This window comes from Crocuta crocuta, unplaced genomic scaffold, assembly GCF_008692635.1.
Source record: "Crocuta crocuta isolate KB4526 unplaced genomic scaffold, BGI_CrCroc_1.0 scaffold322, whole genome shotgun sequence".
Classification (NCBI taxonomy): domain Eukaryota; kingdom Metazoa; phylum Chordata; class Mammalia; order Carnivora; family Hyaenidae; genus Crocuta; species Crocuta crocuta.
The window spans coordinates 3,772,229-3,799,356 of record NW_027532592.1 but is presented as its reverse complement, the minus strand read 5'-3'; the positions used below and the strand labels follow the sequence as shown (position 1 = coordinate 3,799,356).

General features: G+C 44.9%; 1 protein-coding gene across 1 annotated transcript in view; it reads left to right on the top strand.

The window, feature by feature from the left end:
- Positions 1-27,128, top strand: part of DNAH14 (dynein axonemal heavy chain 14) — a 293,744-nt gene that overhangs the window by 89,816 nt on the left and 176,800 nt on the right. The window contains exons 23-29 of the mRNA XM_077779923.1: positions 8,395-8,499; positions 8,588-8,706; positions 9,445-9,519; positions 14,384-14,471; positions 20,176-20,429; positions 25,168-25,399; positions 26,089-26,142. Of these exons, the coding sequence (XP_077636049.1) occupies positions 8,395-8,499; positions 8,588-8,706; positions 9,445-9,519; positions 14,384-14,471; positions 20,176-20,429; positions 25,168-25,399; positions 26,089-26,142 (927 nt within the window). The remainder of the gene's footprint in view (positions 1-8,394; positions 8,500-8,587; positions 8,707-9,444; positions 9,520-14,383; positions 14,472-20,175; positions 20,430-25,167; positions 25,400-26,088; positions 26,143-27,128) is intronic.

Sequence of the window (27,128 nt, the reverse complement as noted above, 5' to 3'; positions counted from 1 at the left end):
CTTACTTTGAGGATAGAGACACAGAGAGAGAGCCCAAGCAAGGGAGGGAGGGAGAGAGAGAGAGAGAGAGAGAGAGAGAGAGAAACAATCCTCAGCAGACTCCAAGCCATCAGCTCAGAGGCCAACGGGACTCGAACTCACAAACCATGAGATCATGACCTGACTTGAAGTCAAGAGTCAGATGCTCAATCTACTGACCCCCCCAGGTGCCCCTAATGACCCCCCCCAGGTGCCCCTTTACTTCTGTCTTAAACCCAGTACAGCTATTATGGAGCATATTAGTTCCAGGCATAGAGTACAGTGATTCAGCACTCCATTCCTTACCCATGTTCATCGTGGTAAGTGTACTTTTAATCCCCCTCACCGATTCACCGAATCCCCCCCACCCTTTCTTCTGGTAACTACCTGTCTGTTCTCTAGAGTTCAGGGTCTGTTTCTCAGCTTGTCCCTTTTTTCCCCCTTTGTTCATTTGTTTTGTTTCTTAAATTCCACATGTGAGTAAAATCATAGGGTATTTCTTGTTCTCTGACTGACTTATTTCACTTAGCATTGTGCCCTCCACAAGTAACCCATGTCGTTGCCAATGACAAGATGTCATTCCTTTTTACTGCTGAGTAACATTCCATTGTATATATACACCACATCGTCTTTCTCCATTCATTGTTCGATGGACACTTGGGCTGCTTCCATGATTTGGCTCTTGGCGATAGTGCTGCTGTAAACATTGGGGTGCGTGTATCTTTTTGAATTAGTGTTTTCATATTCTTTGACTAAATACCCAGTAGTGGAATTAGGGGATCATATGATAGTTCTAGTTTTAATTTTTTGAGTAACCCCCATACTGTTTTCCTGCTGCAAAACAGTGGCTGCACCAGTTTGCATTCCCAACAACCGTGCACCAGGGTTCCTTTGTCTCCACATCCTCGTCATTTGTTGTTCCTTGTGTTTGGGATTTTAGCCATTCTGACAGGTGTGAGGTGATATCTCACGGTGGTTTTGATTAGTATTTCCCTGATGATGAGTGGTGCTGAGCATCTTTTCATGTGTCTCTTGGCCATCTGGATGTCTTCTTTGGAGAAATGTCTGTTCATGTCTTCTGCCCATTTTTTAATTGGATTATTGGAGTTTTTATGGTATCAAGATGTATAAATTCTTTATATATTTCAGATACTAGCCATTTATCAAATATGTCATTTGTAAATATCCCTCCCATTCTATGGGTTGCCTTAAAGTTATGTTGATTGTTTCCTTCACTGTGCAGAAAGTAGTCTCACTTGTTTATTTTTGCTTTTGCATCCCTTGCCTCAAAAGGCATATGCAGAAAGAAGTTACTATGGCCGGTGGCAAAGAGGTTACTGTCTGTGTTCTGCTCTAGGATTTTAATGTTTCCATGTCTCACATTTAGGTCTTCAATCCAATTTGAATTTACTTTTGTGTGTGGTGTGAGGAACTTGTCAAGTTTCATTCTTTTGCATGTTGCCATCCAGTTTTCCCAGCATCATTCGTTGAAGACACCATTTTTTCCCCATTGGATATTCTTTCTTGCTGTGTCGAAGATTAATCGACCATATAATTGTAGGTTTATTTCTGGGTTTTCTGTTTTATTCCATGGATCAATGTGTCTGTTTTTATGCCAGTACCATACTATTTTGATTAGTAATGATTTGTAATATATCTTGAAATCTGGGATTGTGATGCCTCCAGCTTTGTTCGTTTTCAAGATTGCTTTGCTTTTTCAGGGTCTTTGGTGATTCTGTACAAATTTTAGGGATGTTTGTTCTCATTCTGTGTAACAAGAACATCCTGGGATTAACTCCCACTTGATCGTGGTGAGTGATTTTCTTAATGTATTGTTGGATTCGGTTTACTAATATTTTGTTGAGGATTTTGAGCATATATGTTCATCAGGGCTTTGGCCAGTATTTCTCTTTTTTTGTGTATCTTTCTGTGGCTTTGGTATCAGGGTAATGCTGGCCTCATAGAATACATTTGGAAGCTTTCCTTTCTCTTGTATTTTTTGGAATAGTTTGAAAAAAAAATAGGTATTAACTTTTTTTTAATGTTTGGAAGAATTTGCCTCTGAAGCTTCTGGTCTTGGACTTTTGTTTTTTGGGAGATTTTTAATTATCGATAAAAAGTCGGTTTAAAGTTTATGTTTTGGGGCACCTGGGTGGCTCAGTCAGTTAATCGTCCAACTTCAGCTCAGGTCATGATCTCACGGTTTGTGGTTTTGAGCCCTGCATTGGGCTCTGTGCTGACAGCTAGCTCAGAGCCTAGAGCGTGCTTTGGATTCTGTATCTCTCTCTCTCTCTGCCCCTCCCCTGCTCGCGCTGCCTTTCACTCTGTCTCAGAAATAAATAAAACATTAAAAAAAATTTTTTTAAATAAAGTTTATGTTTCTTTCTGATTCAGTTTTGGGAGGTCATATGTTTCTAGGAACTTATCCATTTCTTCTAGGTTGTCAAATTTGTTGGCATATAATTTTTCATAATGTTCTCTTATAATCTTATGATCCTTCATATTTCTTTCTTGCCAGTTGTTATTTCTTCTCTTTCATTTATGATTTTATTTGGGTCTTTTTTTTTTGCAAGGGAGGGGAATGGATCTGGCTAAAGACTTATCAGTTTTATTGATCTTTTCAAAGAACCAGTACTTGGTTTCATTGATCTTTTCTACTGTGTTTTTTAGTTTCTGTTTTGTTTAGTTCTGCTCAATCTTTATTATTTCCTTCCTTCTTCTAGTTTTGAGTTCTGTTTGTTCTTCTTTTCTTAGCTCCCTTAGGTAGTAGGTTAGGTTCTTGAGATTTTTCTTCTTCATTGAGGTAGACCTATATTGCTGTAAACTTCCCTCTTAGAACCACTTTTGCTGCCTCTCAAAGATTTTGGACCACTGTGTTTTTGTTTTAATTTATCTCAGTGTATTTTTAAATTTCCTCTTGATTGACCCATTCATTGTTTAGTAGCATGTATTTATCCTCCACATATTTGTGCTCTTTTCAGATCTTTTCTCGTGGTTGATTTCTAGTTTTGTAGCATTGCAGTTGGAAAACATGCATGGTGTGACTTTGATTTTGTTAATTTGTTGAGACTTGTTTTGTGATCTAACACGTAATCTGTTCTGGAGAATGTTCCCTGTACAGTTAGAAAGAATGTGTATTCTGCTGTTCAGGGATGGAATGTCCTGAATATATCTGTTAGATTCATGTGGTCCAATGTGTCCTTCAAAGCCACATTTGTTTCCTTGTTGATTTTCTGTTTGAATGATCTATCCACTGGTGTAAGTGGAGTAATAAAGTCCTGTACTATTATTGTATTACTGTTGATTATTTTTTTCAGTGTTATTAGCTGCTTTATGTATTTGAGTGCTTTCATATTGGGCACATAAATATTTACAATTGTTATATTGTGTTGGACCATTTCCTTTATGATTATATAGTGTCTTTGTCTCTTGTTACAGCCTTTGATTTAATCTTTACTTTGTCCAATATAAGTATTGCTACTCTGGCTTTCTTTTCACTTCAGTTTCCATGATAAATGCTTTTCTGTCCCTTCACTTTCAATCTGCAGGTGTCTTTAGGTTGGAAATGAATCTCTTGTAGGTGGCATATACATGGATCTTGTTTTTTTTTATCCGTTCTGTCAGGCTGTGTCTTTTGATTACAGCATTTAGTCCATTTCCATTCAGTAATTATTGACAGGTGTGTATGCATTGCCATTTTGTTACTCATTTTTTGGTTGTTCTTGTAGTTTTTCTCTGGTCCTTTCTTCTCTTGCTGTCTTCTCTCATGGTTTGATGGCTTTGTTTAGTGATATACTTATGTTCTTTTCTCTTTATTTTTTGCATATCTATTACCAGTTTGGGATTTGTGGTTACCATTGGGTGTGTCTGTATAACATCTTATGCATGTAGAAATCTGTACTAAGTTGATGGTCACTTAAGTTTGAACCCATTGTAAAAGTACTAAATTTTTACTCCTCCCCACATTTTAGGTATATGGTGTCATACTTTACTCTTATTTAGTGAATCCCTTGACAGAGTTTTACATACATACTTGTTTTTACTGCTTCTGTGATTCCTGCTTTTCTTATTCCTGCTTATGATCTTTCCTTTCTACTCAGAGTCCCCTTTATCATTTCTTCTAGAGCTGGTTTAGTGGTCATGAACTCCTTTAAACCTTGTTTGTCTGGGAAGCTCTTTATGTCTCCTTCTGTTCTGAAGAAGAGCCTTGCTAGATGGAATATTCTTGGCTGCAGATGATTTCCTCTAAGCACTTTGATTACATTACACCCCCTTCCTTCTGGCCTGCAGAGTTTCTGCTGAAAACTCAGCTATTAGCCTTTTGGGATTTCCCTTTTATGTCACTGGTTTCTTTTCTCTTGCTGCTTTTATAAATGTTTATTTTTTGAGAGAGAGAGAGAGAGAGAGGCACGCGGTATGGATGCAGGGGAGGGGCAGAGAGAGGGGGAGACAGAGGATCTCAAGCAGTCTCTGTACTGACAGTACAAAGCCCAGTGTGGGGCTTGAACGCACGAACGGCAAGATCATGACCTGAGCTGAAGTCGGACACTTAATTGACTGAGCCACCCATGCATTCTCCTGCTACTTTTAAAATTCTCTCTTGATCACTGCTTTTCGCCACTTTAATTACTGTGTCTTGGTGTTGACCTCTTTGGGTTAGTTGGTTAAGGGCTTTCTGTGCCTCCTCGATCTGGATTTCTGTTTCCTTCCCCAAATTTGGGAAGTTTTCAGTTATTATTTCTTCAAATAAATGTTCTTCCCACTTTCTCTCCCTTCCCCTTCTCGGATCCCTATAACGTGAATGTTATTGTGCTTGCTGGTGTCTCTGAGTTCCCTTAAACCTGTTCTCAGTTATTATTTTTTTTCTCTCTTCTGTTCAGCTTGATTGCTCTCCATTACTCTGCTCTCTAGGTAGCTGATCTTCTGCGTTCTCTAGTCTACTATTTATTCCCTCTCATGTATTTTTAACTTCAGTTCTTTTCTTCATCTCTGATTTCTATCTTTGTTGAGTGTCTCATTGAGACACTCAACTCCACTCTCATCTCAAGTCCAGTCATTAATGATGGTTATTTTAAATTATCTTCCAGGCATATTACTTATCTTTGTTTCATTTAGCTCTCTTGCTGTGGTTTTGTTCTGTTCTTTCATTTGGGACCGATTCCTCCATCTCCTCATTTTGTCTGTTGCTGTGTCTGTTTCTCTGTTAGGAAAGCCAGCTACGTCTGCTGTGCTTGAAAGCAGTGACCTTATGAAGAAGAGGCCCTGGAGTGCCCTGGGGTGCGGTGTCCCCTGTTCACTGGAAAATGGCACTTCAGGAGCGTCCCCTGTGTGTGTTGTGTGTGTTGCTACAGGGGTGTCGGTGTCCTACTGTTGCAGCCAAACTGTGTTTTCCATCCAGTCGTCTGCAGTGGTTCTCTGTGTGCTGTGGGCAGGGTCCCGTCCCTGTGCTGTTAGTGGGCCGGCCTGGGGCGGTGGCAGCCCGGACCAGGAGTTTGCCAGAGATGGGACAGCTCCCAACTGCAGGGCACTGTCCTGTGTTTTCGCACAAACTTGTACTGAGGGGCGGGGCTGCAGTCAGACCCGATGTTTGCCCCCAGCCCACCGCTGGGGCCACAGTCAGACTGGTGTGTAGGTTAGCTTCCTCTCTCCCCGGGGGCAGGACTCACTGTGGGGTGCTGTGGCCCATCTGGGCTGCTCGTACACTGCCGGCTTGTAGTGCTGCTTGGATGGGATCTGGCCAAGGGCCCATGGCGGGGGTGGATCCACAACATGAGTGTGGCTGGGGGCTCCGTGCTACCCTGGTCTGTGCAGGTGTGTGTGGGAGGGGGCCTGGAGCCGAGGTCTGGCTGGAGGGGGACTGTCCACACCAGAATAGGGGGAGATGCTGTTAACACGCTAGTTCCAGCAGGGGTCAGGACATCTAGGCCAGGGGCAAGGGCGGAAGTGGTGCCTGCCAGCTCCTGCGTTCCTGGAGGCATCCCCCACCGAGCCCTGGCCCTCCAGCACAGTTACTGATTTTTAAAATTCTAGATTTTTCAGTCCTGCCCGTTGTAAGAACTTGTGAGATCTGACCCGTCTCATTTTCCAGGCCAGAATTTATGGGGATTTGTGTTTCTCATTCTGGTCCCCATGAGAGGCTCTGTTTCTCTCCCTTCTCTGCACCCACTCTCTCCTGCAGACAGACCCCGAAGTCCACTTAGCTCCCCAACACCTCTCTGCCCTTCCTCTCTTCCTCAGGGTGATCTCTTCTCTACATTTAGTTGGGGGGTTTGTTCTGCCAGTCTTTGGGTCATTTTCTGAGCTATTTATGCAGATGTGGGTGTTATCTGGGGGGTGTCCCTGGGGTGGCAGGGCAAGCCTAGGGTCCTCCTACTCTGCCATCTCCCCTGGAAGTCCTAGTGTGATCATTTTATAAAGTAAGTTATTGATTCCATCCATATATTTAAATTCCCAGGGTCACCTGGGTGGCTCAGTCAGTTAAGCATCTGACTCTTGATTTTGGCTCAGGTCATGATCTCATGATGTATGAGATCAAGTCCCACATCAGGCTCCACACGCAGTGTGGAGATGCTGAAGATTCTTTCTCTCTCCCTCTGCCCCTCCCCAGAATGTCCTCTCCCTCCCTCCCTCCCTCTCTCTCTCTGTCTCACACATCCCCCCATAACAAAACAAACAAAACCTCTGCCAGAACATTAAATTTTCAGCTAGATATACATATTTTTTAAATACTGGGTTTTAATATTTGAGATCCGTGGTGAATATATTCACTTCATAAAGCAAGATCTTGTTCCAGTTTTGTACCTTTTTTCCTTCTTGCACACAACTCACCGTGGTTGTGGATGACCTCTCCAGAATACCCACATGTGGCAGGTTCAGCCAATAGAAAATTCTCTACCCAGGGAGACCTACTGCTATGTGAATCCAGGATCTGGGGCCCCTCCCAGAGGGATCTAGTTAATCATAGCAAATTTACTGAGTAAGGACTGAGATAAGTCTTCTAAGTATTTCTAGCATATCTTTGGACTCTTACTAAGCATCATTACCAAGCAGGAATTTTCCATGTATTCATGTATTGAGCACCTGCTTCATAGCAGGCACCACACTACATGCTGGACTTCCGAGAGCATCCCCTCCGATTACAGAACTCAGGGTCTGTCCCAGGAGCCCAAGTAGAGAGATGCCAGCCTGTGATGTGTGCTGTGATGGGCCAGGTGGTGTGGTCGCACAAAAGAAGAGAGGTTCACCCAGGCCGGGGGAAGCAAGAACTCACCTGGGTTTTGGAAGAGGTGTGGGAGTTAGCCAGGTGGAGGAGTCAGGGAGTGGTGGCTGGGAAGAGCACCCCAGGCAAGGGGGGCCACAGACACGGAGCACAGGTAGGTGTGGCACATTCTGGGGTTGTAACAGGATGGTACTCATGGAGCCTTGGTCGCAGAGGGTCGGAGGGCAGGGGAAGATCCTCCGGGCAGCAGGGCCTGGTGACAAGGGCCTTGGATGTCACGGTGGATTTTGACTGGGAGAGTGAAGTGACTTGATTGAGAAATGTGTCTGTAGAAGGGAGCACAGACTATGTCTAGATAGGGGGCAGTGGAAGTACATATGAAGAAACCAATGGAAAGGCTAGGAGTCCTGGGGGACTGAGGGAAGACGGTGGTCAGGATGAAGGAAGGTGGAGCCAGGAGCTGCAGGTGGGTGGGTGGAGGAGAGAGGCCCAGGGTGATGGCCACTGGAGTGGTAGGTGATCACACTTCAGAGATAGGAAGTAGGGGGAGGCGGCTTGTGTGGAACAAGTAAGTTCTGTCCATGTTGAGAATCCAGTACTTACGGGGCAGTCAAATGACCATCTTGAGTCAGAAGCCAGGCGCGTAGATGTGGGGCACAGGGAAGTGATGGAGCCACGGAACAGGTGCGTAGCTGGGCAGGAAGTGCACTGGCAGGTGGGAGGAGAGAGGGGCTGGGGAGCTGGGGACCATGGGCTGCACAGCGATCCTGGAAGCACATGGTCACGAGTGGCAGAGGGATGAAGAAAACAGTTAGCAGTGGGGCCGCCGGCAGAGGGGCCTTGTCCGCAGCGGGGCCGCAGGCTCGGGGAACAGCAGAAAGGTGGGGCCCGGGGGCGGCCTGATGGCCCCACACACAGCGCTTTGTGAGTGGGTGTCTGTGCGCGTGTGCTCACCTGCGGGACTTCTGTCTTTATCATCATCTGTTTTAGTTTTGTTTCATTAAGAATTATTTTTAGTGATAAATTGAGCACTGGTACTATGCGCACTGCAATTTGAACACTCTGGGTTTTGTGTGTAAACAGAGGCTCAAATGCAGAAGTGACTCCTATCATAATTATTCACGTTATGAACTCTAATTTCTTTTGGTTCTGGACAGGACTACCTTGAAATTAAAAGAATGATTTTCCCCAGATTTTACTTTCTCAGCAACACTGAACTTCTCGACATCATAGCGAATAGCAGAAACCCGGAGTCTGTACAGGTAATGGTACCGTTCTCCACCGCGCGATGCGAGGTCCCAACCGAGTCAGAACTTCTCAATGTGACCGACATTCGTTTCTGGTCCACAGCCTCATCTTGCAAAATGCTTTGAAAATATAAAGCAGTTACTGCTGTGGAAGCAAGAAATCGGGCCCCCGGCTGTCATAATGCTCATATCTGCGGAAGGGGAGTGTCTGCTGCTGCCCAAGTACGGTTTGTAGGTGACAGACTTGGCACTCAGAGTCTGTGACACTTGTTTATGGATAAACTCTGGACGTTTCTGATCTTTCACGGAAGTTTGCTGAGCCAACTGTGTCTTCAAAGATCATGTACCTGGGCAGAATTTGAGCTTTCCATCACTGTATTCATTGCCATCACCCTGAACGCCAGCACGAGGTTTTGTTATAGGAACTTAGTTAGGAAGGAGATTTGCAGTTGGCTTGGTGTTGTAAATGCCACTCCCCTGCTTCCTCCCCGAGCCCGGGCCCCGTCGTGAACGTCCCCACATTCGCTGGGTCCTGCAGACGCTCCTGCTGCCACACGGGTCCAGTTTGCTGCCAGCCTTCGGCCTGCGGCTCTGGATGTGAACTGATTAAAAAATGTGGTGCCCGAGTGTTTCCATCCCCAGAATCCCTAACCCGCCCCTAGAGCCACCGAGGAGTCAAGACACGCTTTGTAACATAATTTATCTACTTTATCAGTTCGTATTTTACTGGGAACTCTTAACTCTGTAAACCCCTGGTTTTGACGTCAGGAGTCCCTCAAGTTAGGTGGTGTGTTTTGTGTGGGTTTCCAAATTATGATCTAGAAAAAAACAAAATTACAGAGTTAAAGTGTTTTGGCCTGTGGATGTTATAACTGTAGAAAACTTAGCCTGCAGCCTTATCGAAGGAAAGGGACGTGAATAAAAAGAATTCTTTGCAAATTATTTTTGAAAAAACTGTAGGAAAATCCGAGTGAGGAGCGCGGTGGAGCAGTGGCTGGTGAATGTGGAGAAGAGCATGTTTGACGTGCTGAAAAAGTGAGTACGATTTTCAAATCCCAAGATCACATGGCATGTACTTTAACTCGGTTAATTATCTGCTAACCTAAGTGGGAAGTCTCGGCAGAAATGTATGGAGTCTAGTCTTTTGTGAAATGGGCTTTGATAGAGCATGATGGGTGCATGGCTGAATGGAAAATAATCAATTTTACAGCGTGACTGTCCATTTGAGCACGTGATCATGGACCACACTTGGGCAGGTTTTGGGTGCTTTGAGACTCATGAGTATCTGCAAATTGGCCGAGCCCGAACCCCCGGGGCATCGCCACCTGCTTCCAAAAGACCCAGTGGCCACCGGGCTCTGGCTATAGCTCACCCTGCTTCTCCCTCCTCACGCTGTTTTCTCCTCCTGACCCTTCAGTCTGTCGATGCTACTGTTCGTGGAGGAAGAGCCTCAGAGTGTGGACTTTCAAAACTAATTTGACTAGAACAGTCTTGTACATTCCTAATTATTTATGGTTGCTTCTAGGAAAGCTACTTACTGGTCTTGGGGGGGGCCCTGGTGGCACAATCAGTTGAGTGTCCGACTCTTGATTTCAGCTCAGGTCATGATCTCAGAGTTCATGAGTTCGAGCCCCGCATTGGGCTCTGTGCTGACAGTGTGGAGCCTGCTTGGGATTCTCTCTCTCTCTCACTCTCTGCCTCCCTCTGCTCCTCCGAGCTCACTCTCTATCTCTGTCTCAAATTAAATAAAAATAAACTTAAAAAAAAAAAAAAGAAAGGCTGCTTGTTAGTCTTGAAGTTGTAATATCTGTATTTATTACCATGATCCTAAATGACCACACAGGCTTCTAGAGCAGAGCAGAATATTATTTACTTACATAAAAAGCCACGGTGGCTGGCTCTGGCTCTGGCTCTTCCCCAGGGTGATGTGGTAAGAGCCAGACAGACGTCCTTTCACGTGTGAGGCCAGGATCTCCTGTGGGCAAGGACCCCCCAAAAGGCATCTGGGAATTTGAGAGACAAAAGATTTTCACTTGTTGCATTTGAGTTTTCTGGTTAGAGAGTCTTTTCATTTGCTAATAATGTCTTCTTATGATCCTTTTAAAAATGTCACTTCCTCTTCATGTTGTTTAGGATGACAGATGACAGTGAGCATCCTTCTCCCGTTCCTTTTACTGGGAACATTGCTGATATGTCCCCATTTGTAATGATGCTTAGATTGCTGGAATGTATCCCTTGTCAAAGTAAAGAGTTTTGTTCTGTTCCTTGTTTGCAGAGTTTTTAATGATTAAAGAATGTTTATTTAGATCAGAGGGCTTTTTTTTAATGAAACTGTCAAAAAACCCAAATGCTCTTTCACCTCTGACTTGAGGTTATCATGAATTACAATAACAGATTTCCTTATGTTGAATTTTCCTTGGTTTTCCAGTTCATTCTTTGGTCTACTTACTTTATTTTCTAGAAAACTATATTAAACATTTCCTCCTTTTCTATGGCTTTTTATCCTTTTCATATTTCCAGCATTTTTTTAATTTGAAGTTTATTTACTTATTTTGAGAGAGAGAGAGTGCGCACGTGCGAGCTGGGGAGGGGCAAAGAGAAGGAGAGAGAGAATCCCAGGCAGGTCTGCGGTGTCATCACAGACCGAGTGGGACTCGAACTCACACGCCATGTGATCGTGGCCTGAGCGCTAATCAAGATCTGGGCTCTTAACCAATGGAGCCACCCGGGCTCCCCAGCACTATTTTTAATAAATAGGTGCTTCACCATCCCCATCACCTCCCTGAACCTTGCCACACGTCTGCATAGAGTCCCTTCCATAAACTCCCCGAGGATCCTTCGTGTGTGCTCCTCCCCCCAACCCTGTTGTATGTCTTCTCTGACTGGGCTCTTGGTTTGGGGTGGGGGGGGTCAGTTATCGTTGTTATATTGACTTTCTTCATCTCTTTCGGGACAGCCGTGCCAAAGTCCAAAACATTTCCTATACTCTTAAAATGTTTTTGCGATCAAAGCCTGTGGCAAAAATGGCCGATTTGTCCCCAGTGTGCCTGGTCACTCCGTAATGCCTCATAGGTCTCATATTCAGAGTTTAGTTTAATTCTGCTGTATATTTCCAAGTATTTTTTTCAGAAAGCATCTGTGAGTGGCGAATATTTTTATTTTGCCCTCTTACTTGCATGCTGATCTGAGTGGAATTAATTTTTAAGTTCAGATCCAATGTGTTGAATGCCAGCTCCCCAAAATATCACCAAAACGATGTGCTGGTGAGACAGAGCTGAGTGGATGGGGTAATGGAGAAACACCACGGGGACCCCGGGAGCACCAGCGGGGAGGACGGAGCTGGAATGTCTGCTGGCCTGCTGTGTGTGGTCTCAGGTGGACTCTGGGGTGGGGGAGGGGGGCTTGCTGACACCTGGGCCAGGAGTCAGAGACAGCGGCACAGGGTGGTGCACCAGGTGGCCAGGGTCAGCCCTTTCCTTTCGGGTTTGGGGAGAAGCATCAGTTTTGTTTCAACACATGACCTTCTGCAAGTCAGCCCAATGGGGAGGCCCTCTCTCCCCTGTGGAGAAGTCATTTTTATTTTACTGAGTGTTGTGGGACTTGGCAGCCCATCCTGTCTTGCCAGGTAACGTTCGGTGCCAAGTCACACTCCCCTCTGGCTGAGGATCGCCCGTGGCCTCCCGGCCGTGAGACGCAGCTGGCCCCAGGGCCTTGGCTGTGCGCCAGCATCAGAACAGGGCTGCGTGTGGCCACGTGGGCCCCGTCCGCACCGCGCCCCCGGGCCTGCTATCCGCCTGCAGACCGGCAAGCCCCTGCCCTGTGAGCCAAACCCAGTGTGTGATGGCAGCGGGCCGCCCGCCGCAGATGGACCCCCAGGGCCCCATCCGTGTGGCTCGTCTCTCAGCGGGTGCAGGTTCTCTCTGCCTCTCCTGCAGCCTGCATGCTTCCTGCATCACCTCGCTGGTCCCCGAGTTCCAGCCCCGCTTCAGATCCGTCCTCCTCTCAGGGAAAGTGCCAGGGTCCACTCCCTCGTTTCCCCTCCTCCCCTCTTCCTCCCTCCCTATCTTTCTAGGTCGAGTTTCAGGCTGTGAGCTGTGATTTCCGGCTCTGCTCTGCTGCTCCCTCCAGCGTTCACCCCAGCAGTCAGCACAGGGCAGTCGGTGGGGACAGAGGCAGAGGCCACAGCTCTCTGTTTAGGAAGCTGTCTCCTGATAGATCGATAGATCGATGGCTCTTCCTGACGATCCTCCCCAGCTCAGCTCTCTCTTGTATTTGTCAGACTTGGTGGTGGTTTTTCGGTTTCTCTGCTCTTCTTTCTGTAATCGAAACCCACCTGGGAGAGACTTTCCAAAGTGTCAATGCCCCAGAGCACACTTTGTTGTCGTCCAGTGGTGTGTGTGTGTGCATGTGTGCGTGTGTGATATACATGTATATGTTTGTATGCATGTATGTGTGTGCGTGTGTGCATGTGTGGCCATGCACATGTCAGGGTGTTTGTGTGTATGTGTGTGTGCATGTGTATGTATAAAATATGCAATATATCTATTACATATAATATCCGTATCCCATCTGTCATTTGAAGGAATGTAGTTCAGGGTAAAAACAGGATTATTAAGTCAAAAATCTTGATCCACTACAAGAGCTGCAGCCGTGCTCCAAAGTGTTATGAATAAAAGCAGTAATGGCAGTTGATGGAACAGCAAAGAAAAAGAAAACAAACGCACTAAATGATATAAAAGGCCAGTTTAATTGAATAAAGATACATTCATCACTGACATTTTTTTGAAATATATAAAAAGTCATTATTCTCAGTGGCAGTGATACGGAAGAAAATAATAAAAACAGACACCATTTGCAATTACAGCAAAATTTAGAATCAATATTCAATTAAAAAATCAGATAAATTCTAGGGCTACCTGGAGGGCTCAGTTGGTTGAGCATCTGGCTCTTGGTGTCAGCTCAGGCCATGATCTCACAGTAGGTTCTCTCTCTGTCACAAAATAAACATTTTTTAAAAATTAAAAAAAATTAATAGTAAATTCTAAATAAAAATTGGTAAATAAAGTATTAGAAGAAAACAAATTTAGTGTTGAGAATTTCTAAAACCTGGTATCGGTGAGAAAATGTGAAGATTCATCAATTTGACTATATAGAAACTTAAAACTTGTGAGTGAAAAAAAACCCACCATAACAATATGAAGATAATAGTGTTGGGACACGTGAACTTCGTCTTAAATAAAAATTTCTGCATATTTTTCAATAAATCCTATTTTCTCCATCATGATTCATTTTTAAAGCTAAATGGAAGGCTTTTCTGCTAAAATCCATTTGGTGGTTTCAGCCCAGTACTCCATCTTGTGCAAATTATTATTTTTTAAAACGTTTTATTTTTGAGAGAGGAGAGAGAGTGAGCAAGGGAGGGGCAGAGAGAGAGGGAGACACAGAATCTGAAACAGGCTCCAGGCTCTCTGAACTGTCAGCACAGAGCCTGATGCGGGGCTTGAATTCAGGAATCGCAAGGTCACGACCTGAGCTGAAATTGGACACTTAACCAACTGAGCCACCCAGGCTCCCTGTACAAATTATTTTAAATGCTGACTTTGTCATGGATAGTATGAGAAATTCAAGCCTGAATACGCATCATCTCCCCCTTCTAGCTTTACCACCCCCAAAACTCACTGGACAAGTACGGGTGATAGTAAAGAGAAATTTAGGGAATATGCACCATGCATGAATTAAGGCTCTCTTAGCTCTAGCATTTGGTCCCAAACACACTCCTAAACTAGAGTTAAAAAATCTTGGGTCCTGAAGGAAAGTCTCCCCGTGATCTTGTCCTGCTTCAGCATTAAAGGACCACATGATTACATGTAATAATGGAAATAAATTATTTTGTTTATAGATTTATAAGTCAAGGGGTCGAAGACTGGAGCTCCCAGCCTTTCTCCATGTGGGTGGTGTCTCACCCGGGGCAAGTGGCCCTCACGGTGGTAAGTGAGCACGTGGCCGGACTGTCGGGAAAGCCGAGGTTTAGGGACCAGCCATCCTGAGGATTCTAACTTGTTGCCACTCACTTGGAAACTCATCAGAAAATAAGATGGATGGATGGACAGATGGGTGGACGTATGTGTGAGAAAGTAAATAGAAAAATTAGTTAGAACATAGGTGGTGGCTCTATGGGTATTTGTTTTATAATTCTACCTTTTCATGGTTTAAATGATTTCATAAGAAAATGTTGAAGATAAATCACATTTTCTTTCCTTAGGGATGTCACTCTGTTGTGCTGTTTATTCTCTCCTGTGGCCATTAGAGACTTACTACAGACTTACACATGCTTGTTAAGTCACAGCACTGCGGGCTCCAGGCCTCCCTGGTCGCCCTGGCTAACACCAAGCCATCAGCAGGGCTGCACTTCTTCCTGGAGGCTCTGGGGGAGAGTCTCTTTCCTTATCTCCTCCAGCTTCTAGAGACCACTGGCAGTCCCCGGATTGTGGCCCCTTCCTTCGTTTTCAGAGCCAGTGGGTGTTTGTATCTCTCTGGCCGCTCTTCTTAGCCTAACCTCCCTCTGTTCACAGGCAGAAAAAGTTCTCTAATTTTAAGGGTGCATATGGTCCTATGGGGCCCCCTCAGATAATCCAGAATGATCTCTCCATCTCAAGGTCTTGATTTAATAATTACGGAAGGTGCCCCAGTCACCTAGGGATTAGCACCTGGATATCTTTGCAGCGAGCCATTATTCTGCTAATTAGTGCTTTTCTGGGCCTCAGAGGAGAAAGAGGAGATGCACTAGGCATGTGTGGCACCAAGAAAGCCAAAGCGCCCGGCTCTTGTGAGCAGAGCCAGTGGGGCACCTCCTGACGCCGGGAGCACGCGGGACCTGCAGAAGAAAAGGACGAGGAAAGACCCCAGGGGACCCCACGTGTGACAAGCAGGCGAAGGAGGGGCTCCGTGCGGGGATGGAATTGCGTGGCCTGGGGGGTCCTGGAAGCTAAGGGAGGAGAGAGGGAATTTGATGGACTTTTCTGTAGAAAAAGTGCGTCGTCGTCATTTTAAAATGAGAGAGGCCTGCAGAGCCCGCTTTGTCGGTCGGCGAGGAGGGTCCATGGGAGCCTTGGAGACCCCATTGTCCTGCAGTGGTGAAGGCACAAGCCTCGTCACCAGGGGTCACCACTCTCGGGTGTTTTTAAGACATGCTTGACTTTATTAAATCCTCTGTTAAATTAAAAAACAACATGGTGAGGATGTGGAGACACGGGCACCCGCCTGCACTGTTGGTGGGAATGTAAACTGGTGCAGCCCCTCTGGAAAACAGTATGGAGGTTCCTCAAAAATTAACAATAGAAGTTCCCTATGACCCAGCAATAGCACTGCTGGGAATTTACCCAAGGGATACAGGAGTGCTGACGCATAGGGGCACATGTACCCCAGTGTTCATAGCAGCACTCTCAACAATAGCCAAAACATGGAAACAGCCTAAGTGTCCATCAACGGACGAAGGGATCAAGAAGATGTGGTTTATCTATACCATGGAATACTACACGGCAATGAGAAAGAATGAAATCTGGCCATGTGTAGCAACATGGATGGACCTTGAGGGTGCTATGCTGAGTGAAATAAGTCAGGCAGAGAAGGACAAATATCATATGTTTGCACGTATAGGAGGATTAGGAGGAGCTTAACAGAGGATCATGGGGGAGGGGAAGGGGAAAACAAAGTTACAGAGAGGGAGGGAGGCAAACCATGAGAGACTCTTGAATACTGAGAACAGAGAGTGGATGGGGGTGAGGGTGAGGGGGAAATGGGTGACGGGCATGGAGGAGGGCACTTGTTAGGATGAGCACTGGGTGTTGTATGTAAGCAATGAAACACGGGAATCTGCTCCTAAAACCAACACTGTATGTTAGCCAACTTGACAATAAATTACGTTTTAAAATAATAATAAAATGAAAAAAATCCCAACATCATCTCTTTTCCCCCTGCCTTGTCCCAGCACAACTGCCAAGTCTCTGTTAAGATAACCTGGGATTATGGACCCAAATTACAATATCAAATGCCCCTGGTCCCGTTTGTTGTCCCCTTGACTGAATATTGATCAAATACTTGTTTATACTGTTGTCTACAAAGGCAGTGAAATTAAAATGAATCCATCTAGACGTTTCTGTGGTTTACCAGGCAATTGAAAGATTGAATCTGTTCTGCAAGGAAAAGATCTTCCCCAGATCTCTGCTCCTCCAAAAATGTGAACAGTAGGAAGCAGGCTCTATTGTTTCCAGAGATAACTTNACCAAGCCATCAGCAGGGCTGCACTTCTTCCTGGAGGCTCTGGGGGAGAGTCTCTTTCCTTATCTCCTCCAGCTTCTAGAGACCACTGGCAGTCCCCGGATTGTGGCCCCTTCCTTCGTTTTCAGAGCCAGTGGGTGTTTGTATCTCTCTGGCCGCTCTTCTTAGCCTAACCTCCCTCTGTTCACAGGCAGAAAAAGTTCTCTAATTTTAAGGGTGCATATGGTCCTATGGGGCCCCCTCAGATAATCCAGAATGATCTCTCCATCTCAAGGTCTTGATTTAATAATTACGGAAGGTGCCCCAGTCACCTAGGGATTAGCACCTGGATATCTTTGCAGCGAGCCATTATTCTGCTAATTAGTGCTTTTCTGGGCCTCAGAGGAGAAAGAGGAGATGCACTAGGCATGTGTGGCACCAAGAAAGCCAAAGCGCCCGGCTCTTGTGAGCAGAGCCAGTGGGGCACCTCCTGACGCCGGGAGCACACAGGACCTGCAGAAGAAAAGGACGAGGAAAGACCCCAGGGGACCCCACGTGTGACAAGCAGGCGAAGGAGGGGCTCCGTGCGGGGATGGAATTGCGTGGCCTGGGGGGTCCTGGAAGCTAAGGGAGGAGAGAGGGAATTTGATGGACTTTTCTGTAGAAAAAGTGCGTCGTCGTCATTTTAAAATGAGAGAGGCCTGCAGAGCCCGCTTTGTCGGTCGGCGAGGAGGGTCCATGGGAGCCTTGGAGACCCCATTGTCCTGCAGTGGTGAAGGCACAAGCCTCGTCACCAGGGGTCACCACTCTCGGGTGTTTTTAAGACATGCTTGACTTTATTAAATCCTCTGTTAAATTAAAAAACAACATGGTGAGGATGTGGAGACACGGGCACCCGCCTGCACTGTTGGTGGGAATGTAAACTGGTGCAGCCCCTCTGGAAAACAGTATGGAGGTTCCTCAAAAATTAACAATAGAAGTTCCCTATGACCCAGCAATAGCACTGCTGGGAATTTACCCAAGGGATACAGGAGTGCTGACGCATAGGGGCACATGGACCCCAGTGTTCATAGCAGCACTCTCAACAATAGCCAAAACATGGAAACAGCCTAAGTGTCCATCAACGGACGAAGGGATCAAGAAGATGTGGTTTATCTATACCATGGAATACTACACGGCAATGAGAAAGAATGAAATCTGGCCATGTGTAGCAACATGGATGGACCTTGAGGGTGCTATGCTGAGTGAAATAAGTCAGGCAGAGAAGGACAAATATCATATGTTTGCACGTATAGGAGGATTAGGAGGAGCTTAACAGAGGATCATGGGGGAGGGGAAGGGGAAAACAAAGTTACAGAGAGGGAGGGAGGCAAACCATGAGAGACTCTTGAATACTGAGAACAGAGAGTGGATGGGGGTGAGGGTGAGGGGGAAATGGGTGACGGGCATGGAGGAGGGCACTTGTTAGGATGAGCACTGGGTGTTGTATGTAAGCAATGAAACACGGGAATCTGCTCCTAAAACCAACACTGTATGTTAGCCAACTTGACAATAAATTACGTTTTAAAATAATAATAAAATGAAAAAAATCCCAACATCATCTCTTTTCCCCCTGCCTTGTCCCAGCACAACTGCCAAGTCTCTGTTAAGATAACCTGGGATTATGGACCCAAATTACAATATCAAATGCCCCTGGTCCCGTTTGTTGTCCCCTTGACTGAATATTGATCAAATACTTGTTTATACTGTTGTCTACAAAGGCAGTGAAATTAAAATGAATCCATCTAGACGTTTCTGTGGTTTACCAGGCAATTGAAAGATTGAATCTGTTCTGCAAGGAAAAGATCTTCCCCAGATCTCTGCTCCTCCAAAAATGTGAACAGTAGGAAGCAGGCTCTATTGTTTCCAGAGATAACTTCATCATAGGCTTGAACTTGAACCATTGAGCAGACTTTGCCACATTTCCTGTCAGCTCGCCTACTGCTGATCTCCTCTTCCCCGTACAGTTGACAGCCTCCCTTTCTCCTGCATGTGTGACATGACTGGAAGCCTCCTCCCAGCAGACACCTGTGGGTGGCCGGGGATGAGACGTCCACACGTTCTGGCCACCGAGAGAATTCCAGTGTGGGTTTATCCAAGCCATAGCAATTGAGAGTTGCCTTCCATCCATCTAAATAAGTAAATGAAGATCTGGCTCCCAGTCCACCTCGCCAGAACCAAATCCTCCTCTGTCTACACTGCCGCAGGCCAGGGAGGGGTCTCGGCCCATGGGACACTCTCTCCTGAAGCTGGGAATCTTGAATAAATGCCTCAAACACAGCAGTGCGGTGGCTTTGACTCTGTTAAGTGCTGTGGCCTTGACAACGGTCCCTGCTGCCTGGCCCAGACTCATTCCCGCCTTCTTCCCAAGCCTCGGTGTCCAGCCTCCTGTGGACCCGCTGCTGTGGACCTACCATGTCCTTGAAGAAAGTCAGCCAACAGCAGTGACAGATGCATCAGGTGTCCTGTGCTCTACCCTCTGACCTTGCTCTGGGCAAAAATCCCCCCTGCCCCTTGCTCCCCACCATACATATTATCTTTGCTAATTACTCCAGGGTTTATCTCTCTATAGCCTTACTTACATGTTTCTCATTCACTTCATTTCATTAAATCCCAAAACGAATTCACTGCCCCCTCTCCTACAGCACACTTGTCCCTCGGTAGGACTGTCCTAGTGACCGAAAGCACGATGTATCCAGTTATGGGACAGAAACCTACAAGCGTCATGACATATCCCCTCCACCAACCTCCAGGCCGATGTGACATTAATCCAGCAGCCGTCTTAAAACAGCTCTGGCATTTATGGGCAGAGTGAGTGCCTGAAGATGGATCAAGTAACGAAAGTTATACCGTTTCTGAAAATGAAGATTGCAGACGCCATATTCTAAGACTAATATTTCCGGGTTCAACTGACGAAACTACTAATTTCATGTTGGGGTTTTCCACCATTATTACTGTTCCCAGGTTATTATTCTAGTGATGATGGTTAAGAATACAAGATTTCAGGGCACCTGGGTGGCTCGGTCAGTTAAGCTTTCAATTTCAGCTCAGGCCATGATCTCACAGTTCATGAGTTCAAGCCCCACATTGGGCTCTGTGCTGGCAGTTTAGAGCCTGCTTGGGATTCTGTGTCTCCCTCACTCTTTGCTCCTTCCCCACTCACGCTTTCTCTCTCTCTCTCTCTCTCTCTCTCAAAATAAAGAAATAAATAAGAATACATGATTTCAAAAGTAGAAATATTGATGGTTAATATATTTCAGGGCCCCCACAAGCAGTAACCAAATTTCAATGTGTAACACTCAGACACATACGAGTGTGTAACCTGCGCACACTTGCACACCACCGGTCTCACTTACAAAGTTTACTCTTTGCTTGTCCTCTTGATGTCCTTGTCAGAGCCAGATCATGTTTTCTAGCGACTGCATCAGAAGCTTTGCGAGTCCCCGTTCACGAGAAGCGCTGGAGGAAGTCCGTGCCACTCTGATGGGTCGCCTGGAGGAGATCACGGAGCTGGTGGCGCTGGGTGCGGGGGGCGCGCGCACCAAAGCCGTCCTGGGGGCGCTGCTCACGCTGTACGTCCACTGCAGGGACACCGTGGGGGGCCTGCTGCTGAAAGGGGTCCTCAGCGCCGACGACTTTGAGTGGACCAGGTAAGCAGCCACGACCACAACTCCACCTTAAGCACCTTGTCCCAGGGCTGCCTGGACTTAAAGTAAGTCTCTGCCTCCGGTTTTGTCCACCCTGAGGCTGACTTTTCCAGGATGCGCAGAAGTTCTGAGCGATCCGTGTTGGTTTGGATACCGCCTGCCTCTGCTGCTCCCTCCTTTCCGCTGGCCTTCCTCCGTGTTCGCGCCTCCTTCTGCCTCCCCTTCCTGGCCTGGCTTCCTTCCTCCTAAGGTTGCATTTTCCCTCGACCTCCAGCCAGAGGGCAGTTCTCCGTGGGCAGGGACAGCCTCCGGCCGCACTCCCCCGGCGCCATCAGTTCCGGGGCACGAGTCAGGTCTCTAACTCAGAACCCCTTCCTCCCACCAGGATCCTGGTATCACGTACTGCCCGCACCTGGTGTTTTGTGTGCAAACACGGGAGTAGAAAGACAGGCACCGGCCTTGGGGAGAAGAGAACAAGCATAAGGGTCCTAATGAGAAATGTGAAGTTTCAAACCTCAGAACTCATTTTTCTCTAAAGTCTCCTCTGTTCATGGAAAAGCATAGGGTCTTTGATTGTCAAGAAAAGTTCATTGTTAAGAAATCCTACATTAGTATAAATTTCCTCATTTTTGATGTGACAGTTTCCTTTAAACTCTGGGGGAAATGGAGCATTTTCAGGCTGGTATGTTTGACTGACACCCCTTGAGTGTGTCCTAGCTGAATGCTTCCTCTTTGACACACACTCACGTGTTCATCTTCCTGCAGCGTATAAGTGTATGCATTTTTAATCACCAAGGAAATGGCCATCTTTAAGAACCATCACCCCAGAGTTTAGTATGTCATCGTTACTTTGCTAGTAACTCTTGGAGAGTGAGAATGATGGGTGGAAGAGCATATGTAGATAAGCAACGTGGAAAAGATGTGATTCCAGTAAATTCTGTGAGCACCTGTGATTCTAGGCCCCAGTTCCCAAATTACATGCCAGTGTGACCGAAGGCATCACAGAGGACTTGACACCATGAGCAAAAAACGTTAAACTTTTGAACGACTCAGACAGATACAGAACACCTGTCAGACACCAGGCAAACTAGTAGCTCAAAATAGCTGACAGATGTAACATTAGAGCACCCTACAACCTGTCAGTGATTTCTTATCCTTGTAAGGCTAGGTTTTGGACAGTTTCCCCAATTTAAAAAGAAAAAGGCAAGTACTATACAAAAATTAACATGGCATAGGAAACAATATTGGCAGCATACTCTCTGATTCTAAGGTTTGAGAAATTATGCAGTGTGCAACACATACACACATCCCATTAGTAAGTAACTGTGATTATTTAAAAGTGAAATAAAAGTGATTTTCTTTTGAGGCACCTGGGTAACTCAGTCGGTTAAGCATCTGACTCTTTTGGCTTAGGCCATGGTCCCAGGGTCATGGGATTGAGCCCTGCTTCAGGCTCCACACTTAGTGGGGAGAGAGAATCTCTCTCTCCCTCTCTCTCCCTCTAGCCCTCTCTGCCCCCTCCTCCACTTGTGCTCTCTCCCTCTTTCTCTCTCTCTCTCTAAAAATAAATTTTTTTTTAATTTTTAAAACATTTTTAAATGATTTCCTTTCAATTTATTTGTATATACTTTTAAAATAAGCTACCAAGTCATTTAGACAAAAACACCTTTTAAGTTGCTTTGGAACTAAAAACTAATGAAATGAACTATGAAATAATTTATTTTGATCTATGATAATCAAGAAAAAATACTGATATACTACAGGTGCAGTAAATCAAGAAAGTTTGGGAACCTCTGTTCTAGGGGAGGAATGGGGGGTAAAGCTCTGAGAATTAAAGTTCTGTCTAAATGACGATTTAGTACTTGAATCGTAAAACAAATGCTGGGTCTGAGGATAGCAAATTACTCTTTACTTTCATTTAGCTTTCCTTTCCTTCAGCACCACAAAAGCCATATGTGATGAGCCCACAGCTAATGTCATACTCAGTGAAAAGCTGAAAGCTGTTTCTTCAAGATCAGGACCAAGACAAGATTGCCACTCTCCCCATTTTACTCAGCACAGTCTGGGAGTCCTAGTCAGAGCAGTTAAACAAGAAAGAGAAGTGAAATGCATCCAAATTGGAAAGGAAGGAAGTAAAATTGTCTATTTGCAGGTGACATGGTGACATGTTATATGTAGGTAACCCTAAAGACACCACAGAAGACCGATAGGCCTAATACAGGAATTTAGTTAAGCTGCAGGTGGCAGAGTCAGTGTACGACAATTAGTTGCATTTCTATACACTTAACACGAACTATCAGGAAACAATCCCATTTACAGATGCACCCAAGGAATAAAATACTTAGGAATACATTTAACCAAGGAGGTGAAACATCTGTACACTGAAAACTCTTCTGACATTAATGAAGGAAATTGAAGAAGACACAAATCAATGGAAAGATAACCCATGATCAAGGATTGAAAACAATTAATATTGTTAAAATTTCCATACTCTTGTATCTGTGGATTTAATGCAAAGTGATCTATGGATTCAATGCAAACCTTCTCAGAATTCCAATGACAGTTTTCACAGAAATAGAAAAAATATCCTAAATTTGTATGAAACCACAAAAGACCTCAAATATCCAAAATAGACTTGAGAAAGAAGAACTGACTAAAAGAGCCAAGAATAGACAGTGGGGAAAAGACAGTCTATTGAATAAATGGTGTTTGGAAAACTGGAAAGCTACATGCAGAGAATGAAATTGGATCCCTACCCCCATGGTACTCACAGAAACCAATTGAAATGGATTCAAGACTTAAATGTAAGACACACACGGCAGTAAATTCCTTGTTATTGGTCTTGGCTATAATTTTCTGATTTGACACCAAAAGTAAAGGAAACAAAAGCAAAAAGAAACAAATGGCTCTACGTCAAACCAAAAGCTTCTGCACAAGAAAGAAAACCATCAACACATTAAAAAGGCAACCCACACAATGAAAGAAACTATTTGCAAACCATTTATCTAGTAAGAGGTTAATATCTAAAATATATAAAGGACTACAACTCAATAGCAGAACAAAATTTTTTGACTAAAAAATTGGGCAGAGGAACTGAACAGACATGCAGTCTAATGAAGAAATGCAGATGGCCAACAAGTATGTGAAAGGCCATTCAGCACCAGGGAAATGCACATCAAAACCACAATGAGATACCACCTCAGCACCTGTCACAATGCCTATTACCAGAAAGACCAGAAGTAGCAAATTGTGGTGTGGCAGTGGGGAAAACACATACACTGTTGGTGGAAATGTAGATTGGGGTACCTACTATGGAAATGGGTGGTGATCTCTCAGAAAATTAAAAATCTAACTACCATGTGATCCAGCCATTCCATGTCTGGGCATTTTCCCTAAGGAAATGAAATCACTATCTCAAAAAGATACCTGTACCCCATGTTCATTGTACCATTATTTATAAAAGTCAAGACATTCATTAAATGATGAATGGATAAAGAAAATGTAGGGGCACCTGATTGGCTCAGTTGGTTAAGTGACCAACTTGGGATCAGGTCATGATCTCATTGTCTGTGAGTTTGAGCCCTGCGTCGGGCTCTGTGCTGACAGCTTAGAGCCTGCTTCAGATTCTGTATGTCTTTCACTCTGCCTCTCTCTCTGTCTCTCTCCCCTGCCCTCTGTCTCTCCCAAAAATAAACATTTAAAAAATTAAAAAGAAATGTAGAACGTGTATAGAATGGAACATCACACAGCCATAAAAAATGAAGGAAATCCTTCCATTTGCTACAACATGGATGGACCTTGATGGCATTATGCTAAATAAAATAAGTCAGATAATCTGTGACCCCACTTATATGGGAAACCCCAAAACACTGAATTCATAGAAACACAGAAGAGATTGGGGGTTGCTAGAGGCCAAGGATGGAGCTGGGGTGGATGATACAGGAAGGAGATCAAAGTACAAGCTTCCAGCGATAAGATAAATAAGTTCTGGGGCTGGAGCCTACGGCCTGGCACCTGTGGTTCACAGCACTTTGTTGGAACGATGCTAAGACATGACGTCCTCAGAAGAAACATAAATTCATAACCGTGTGAAGGAGGGACACTTCCTAAGTTTATTGCGATCCTTTCACACTATGTACAGGTATCAAATCACTATGTTGTGTGTACACCTTACAGTAACACAGACATGTATGTCAATGTCTTGATAAAAACAGGTGGAAACGAACACGTACTGTAGAGCTACAGATGGGTCACAAGTTTTACTCAGAGCCTCTCACAGAGAAGATTTACAGTCATCACACAATTGACCGGTCATAAGATAAATACAACAGTTCTTTGACACTAAGAACGAATAGCATTTCCCTCCGTTACCCTTATAAGGATCCCGGTTATAATGCACAATGTCTTCAGCCACGTTTTTGCTGAAAACCATAATAAACTAGATAGGGCTGATTCTCGTCGGAGTCCTCCGCTACTGCTGCCCGCATCCCCCCAGGCAGCAGCGTTGCGCAAGGCCAATTTCCTCGCCAGGAGAAGGGCTCACAGCTTGTAGAGTTCTGAGTCCTCCTATTTCCTATCTGGCATCGTCGTTGAGTTATCTGTAACTCTTGTCATTTGTATTTTAATGTGCATTTGTTTTTTAGTCAACATCCCATTTTTAGTCTCTATTACGTTTCTACAGGTGCAAAACACTAAAAATAGTTTGGCCCAAATAACACCAGCATTTAACATACCGTTTCAGACATTTGCAGTATCACTGGAGCGAGAAACAGAAGCTGTGCTACGTGTCTCAAGGCGATGCCAACTTCACCTATGGCTACGAGTACTTGGGCTGCACCCCCAGACTGGTCCTTACGCCCCTGACCAACAGGTGCTGGCTCACGCTCACGGAGGCTCTGCTCCTGAATCTCGGAGGCTGCCCCGCAGGGCCCACTGGGACGGGCAAAACAGAGAGTGTCAAAGATCTAGCCAAAGTAAGCGGTTTCTATATCCAGGATAAATACACAGACTTTAACCGTATCCTAAACATACACTGTTCCTGCTATTGAGATGTTCCTAACATTTAACAGGCACCTCACCGTGCTCATTAATTCATATAATTCATCCTTTAATTTTCAAATGTCCACAGTGCGGTGGGACTTGGCCACTCTGGGAGCCCAGTCAGCTTCATGTTAGGAATTCTACTATGCTAGCTGATGCATGAACGGAGGTCTTGTCCCCCTTCGTTTAAGGGTGATCCATTTTCTTGAGCCCCACACACACACACTTTTACCTCGTCTTTGTGACTAATAGCTGTTTGTGTGTGTGTGTGTGATGTGTGTGTGACAGAGACAGATCAGAGATAGAGAAGTAACCGATGAATGAATGCACAGGGCATTTCACTTCCCTGGAATGATGTCATTGGAATGCTTTTTTTCTTAGTTGTCAGTGTGTTTTAAAAACATGGCTGTAGCGTTCCATGTACTCATCAACTTAACAAATGGCGTGTGTGCATTCAGACTCGACTAAGTTTTGTGCATTTCTAAATTTGGTAGGTAATTCATGCTTATATTGCAATGTTTTCTCAGAAGAGTAAAGACATTTTATTACTCTAGAAGTTTTAACGTTAGTATTTTGTGTCAGAAGTCGAGAAATATACTAAAATACTGTTTTTGTTTCTCAGGCTGTAGGCAAACATTGTGTGGTGTTCAACTGTTTTGAGGATTTGGATTATAAGGTAAAGCCTATTCATATATATGCAGAAAAAAATCATACACATAAATAGTTCATTGAGAACTGAAAGAACAAGGAAATATTTCTCTTGAAGAGACATTAAGTATTAACTGCAAATGCTATTCTTTTAAATTAATGTAATTGAGACTTAAAACATTATGCAGTTGAACTATTTAAGACAGTGGGTTTCAAACTTTTTGATGGGGGAATCTTTCCAAACAAAATCCATTATGGGCTGTGAATATATTAAGAAATTAAGAGTTCCGCTTTGTTAATGTAAATTTATAAGTTCTAACCTTATACCTTTATTTACTGAAGAGGTAACCGCTAAGAACCTGAGGCTGTTAACACAGGAACGCGAGTCGGGGCAGATACAGATGATCAGGAGTTTGCACCTTGTTTTGATTGCATATGACCTAAGACAGAGCTCATAACGTTCTGAAATATTGGTTGAAACTTCGTGTACTTCTGTGCCTCTCACCGATTTATTTGAAGTTTTGAAACACTCCAGTTTATTTTGTCTTGGATGTTAAGTTCAAACCCGTTACCTTTTATTACTGTCGGTTTATTTGCAGTTCAACGTCCATTATGGTGAGATCCTGCCTTTTCAGTCTGTGCTCACTTAGCACCTCAAAAATATCGATAAAACCTAAACAAGCTGACTGCACTCATATCATTAAGACCCTCAGGAAGGAGAGTCTCTTGCCTCCTTCCGGCGGAGTCGGGGGGCGGGGGGTGAGCAGGGCTGCGGGGAGCATCGGAACTGAGGCACCTGCCCACACAAAACCCGAGGGGCACCCGGGAAGCCTGCTGATGAAGATAAATAATATTTTAATGCCATACTTTTTTTGGAATCAAAATTAGTGCCCCCCCAAGCCCCATGAGAAACCGAGTATCAAAATTATAAAATAAAGACACGACACGATTCCTGCAGCCACTGGGGAGAACCAGTCCCTGTGTCTGCCCGGAGGGGCTCCCGGGCCCGCTCCC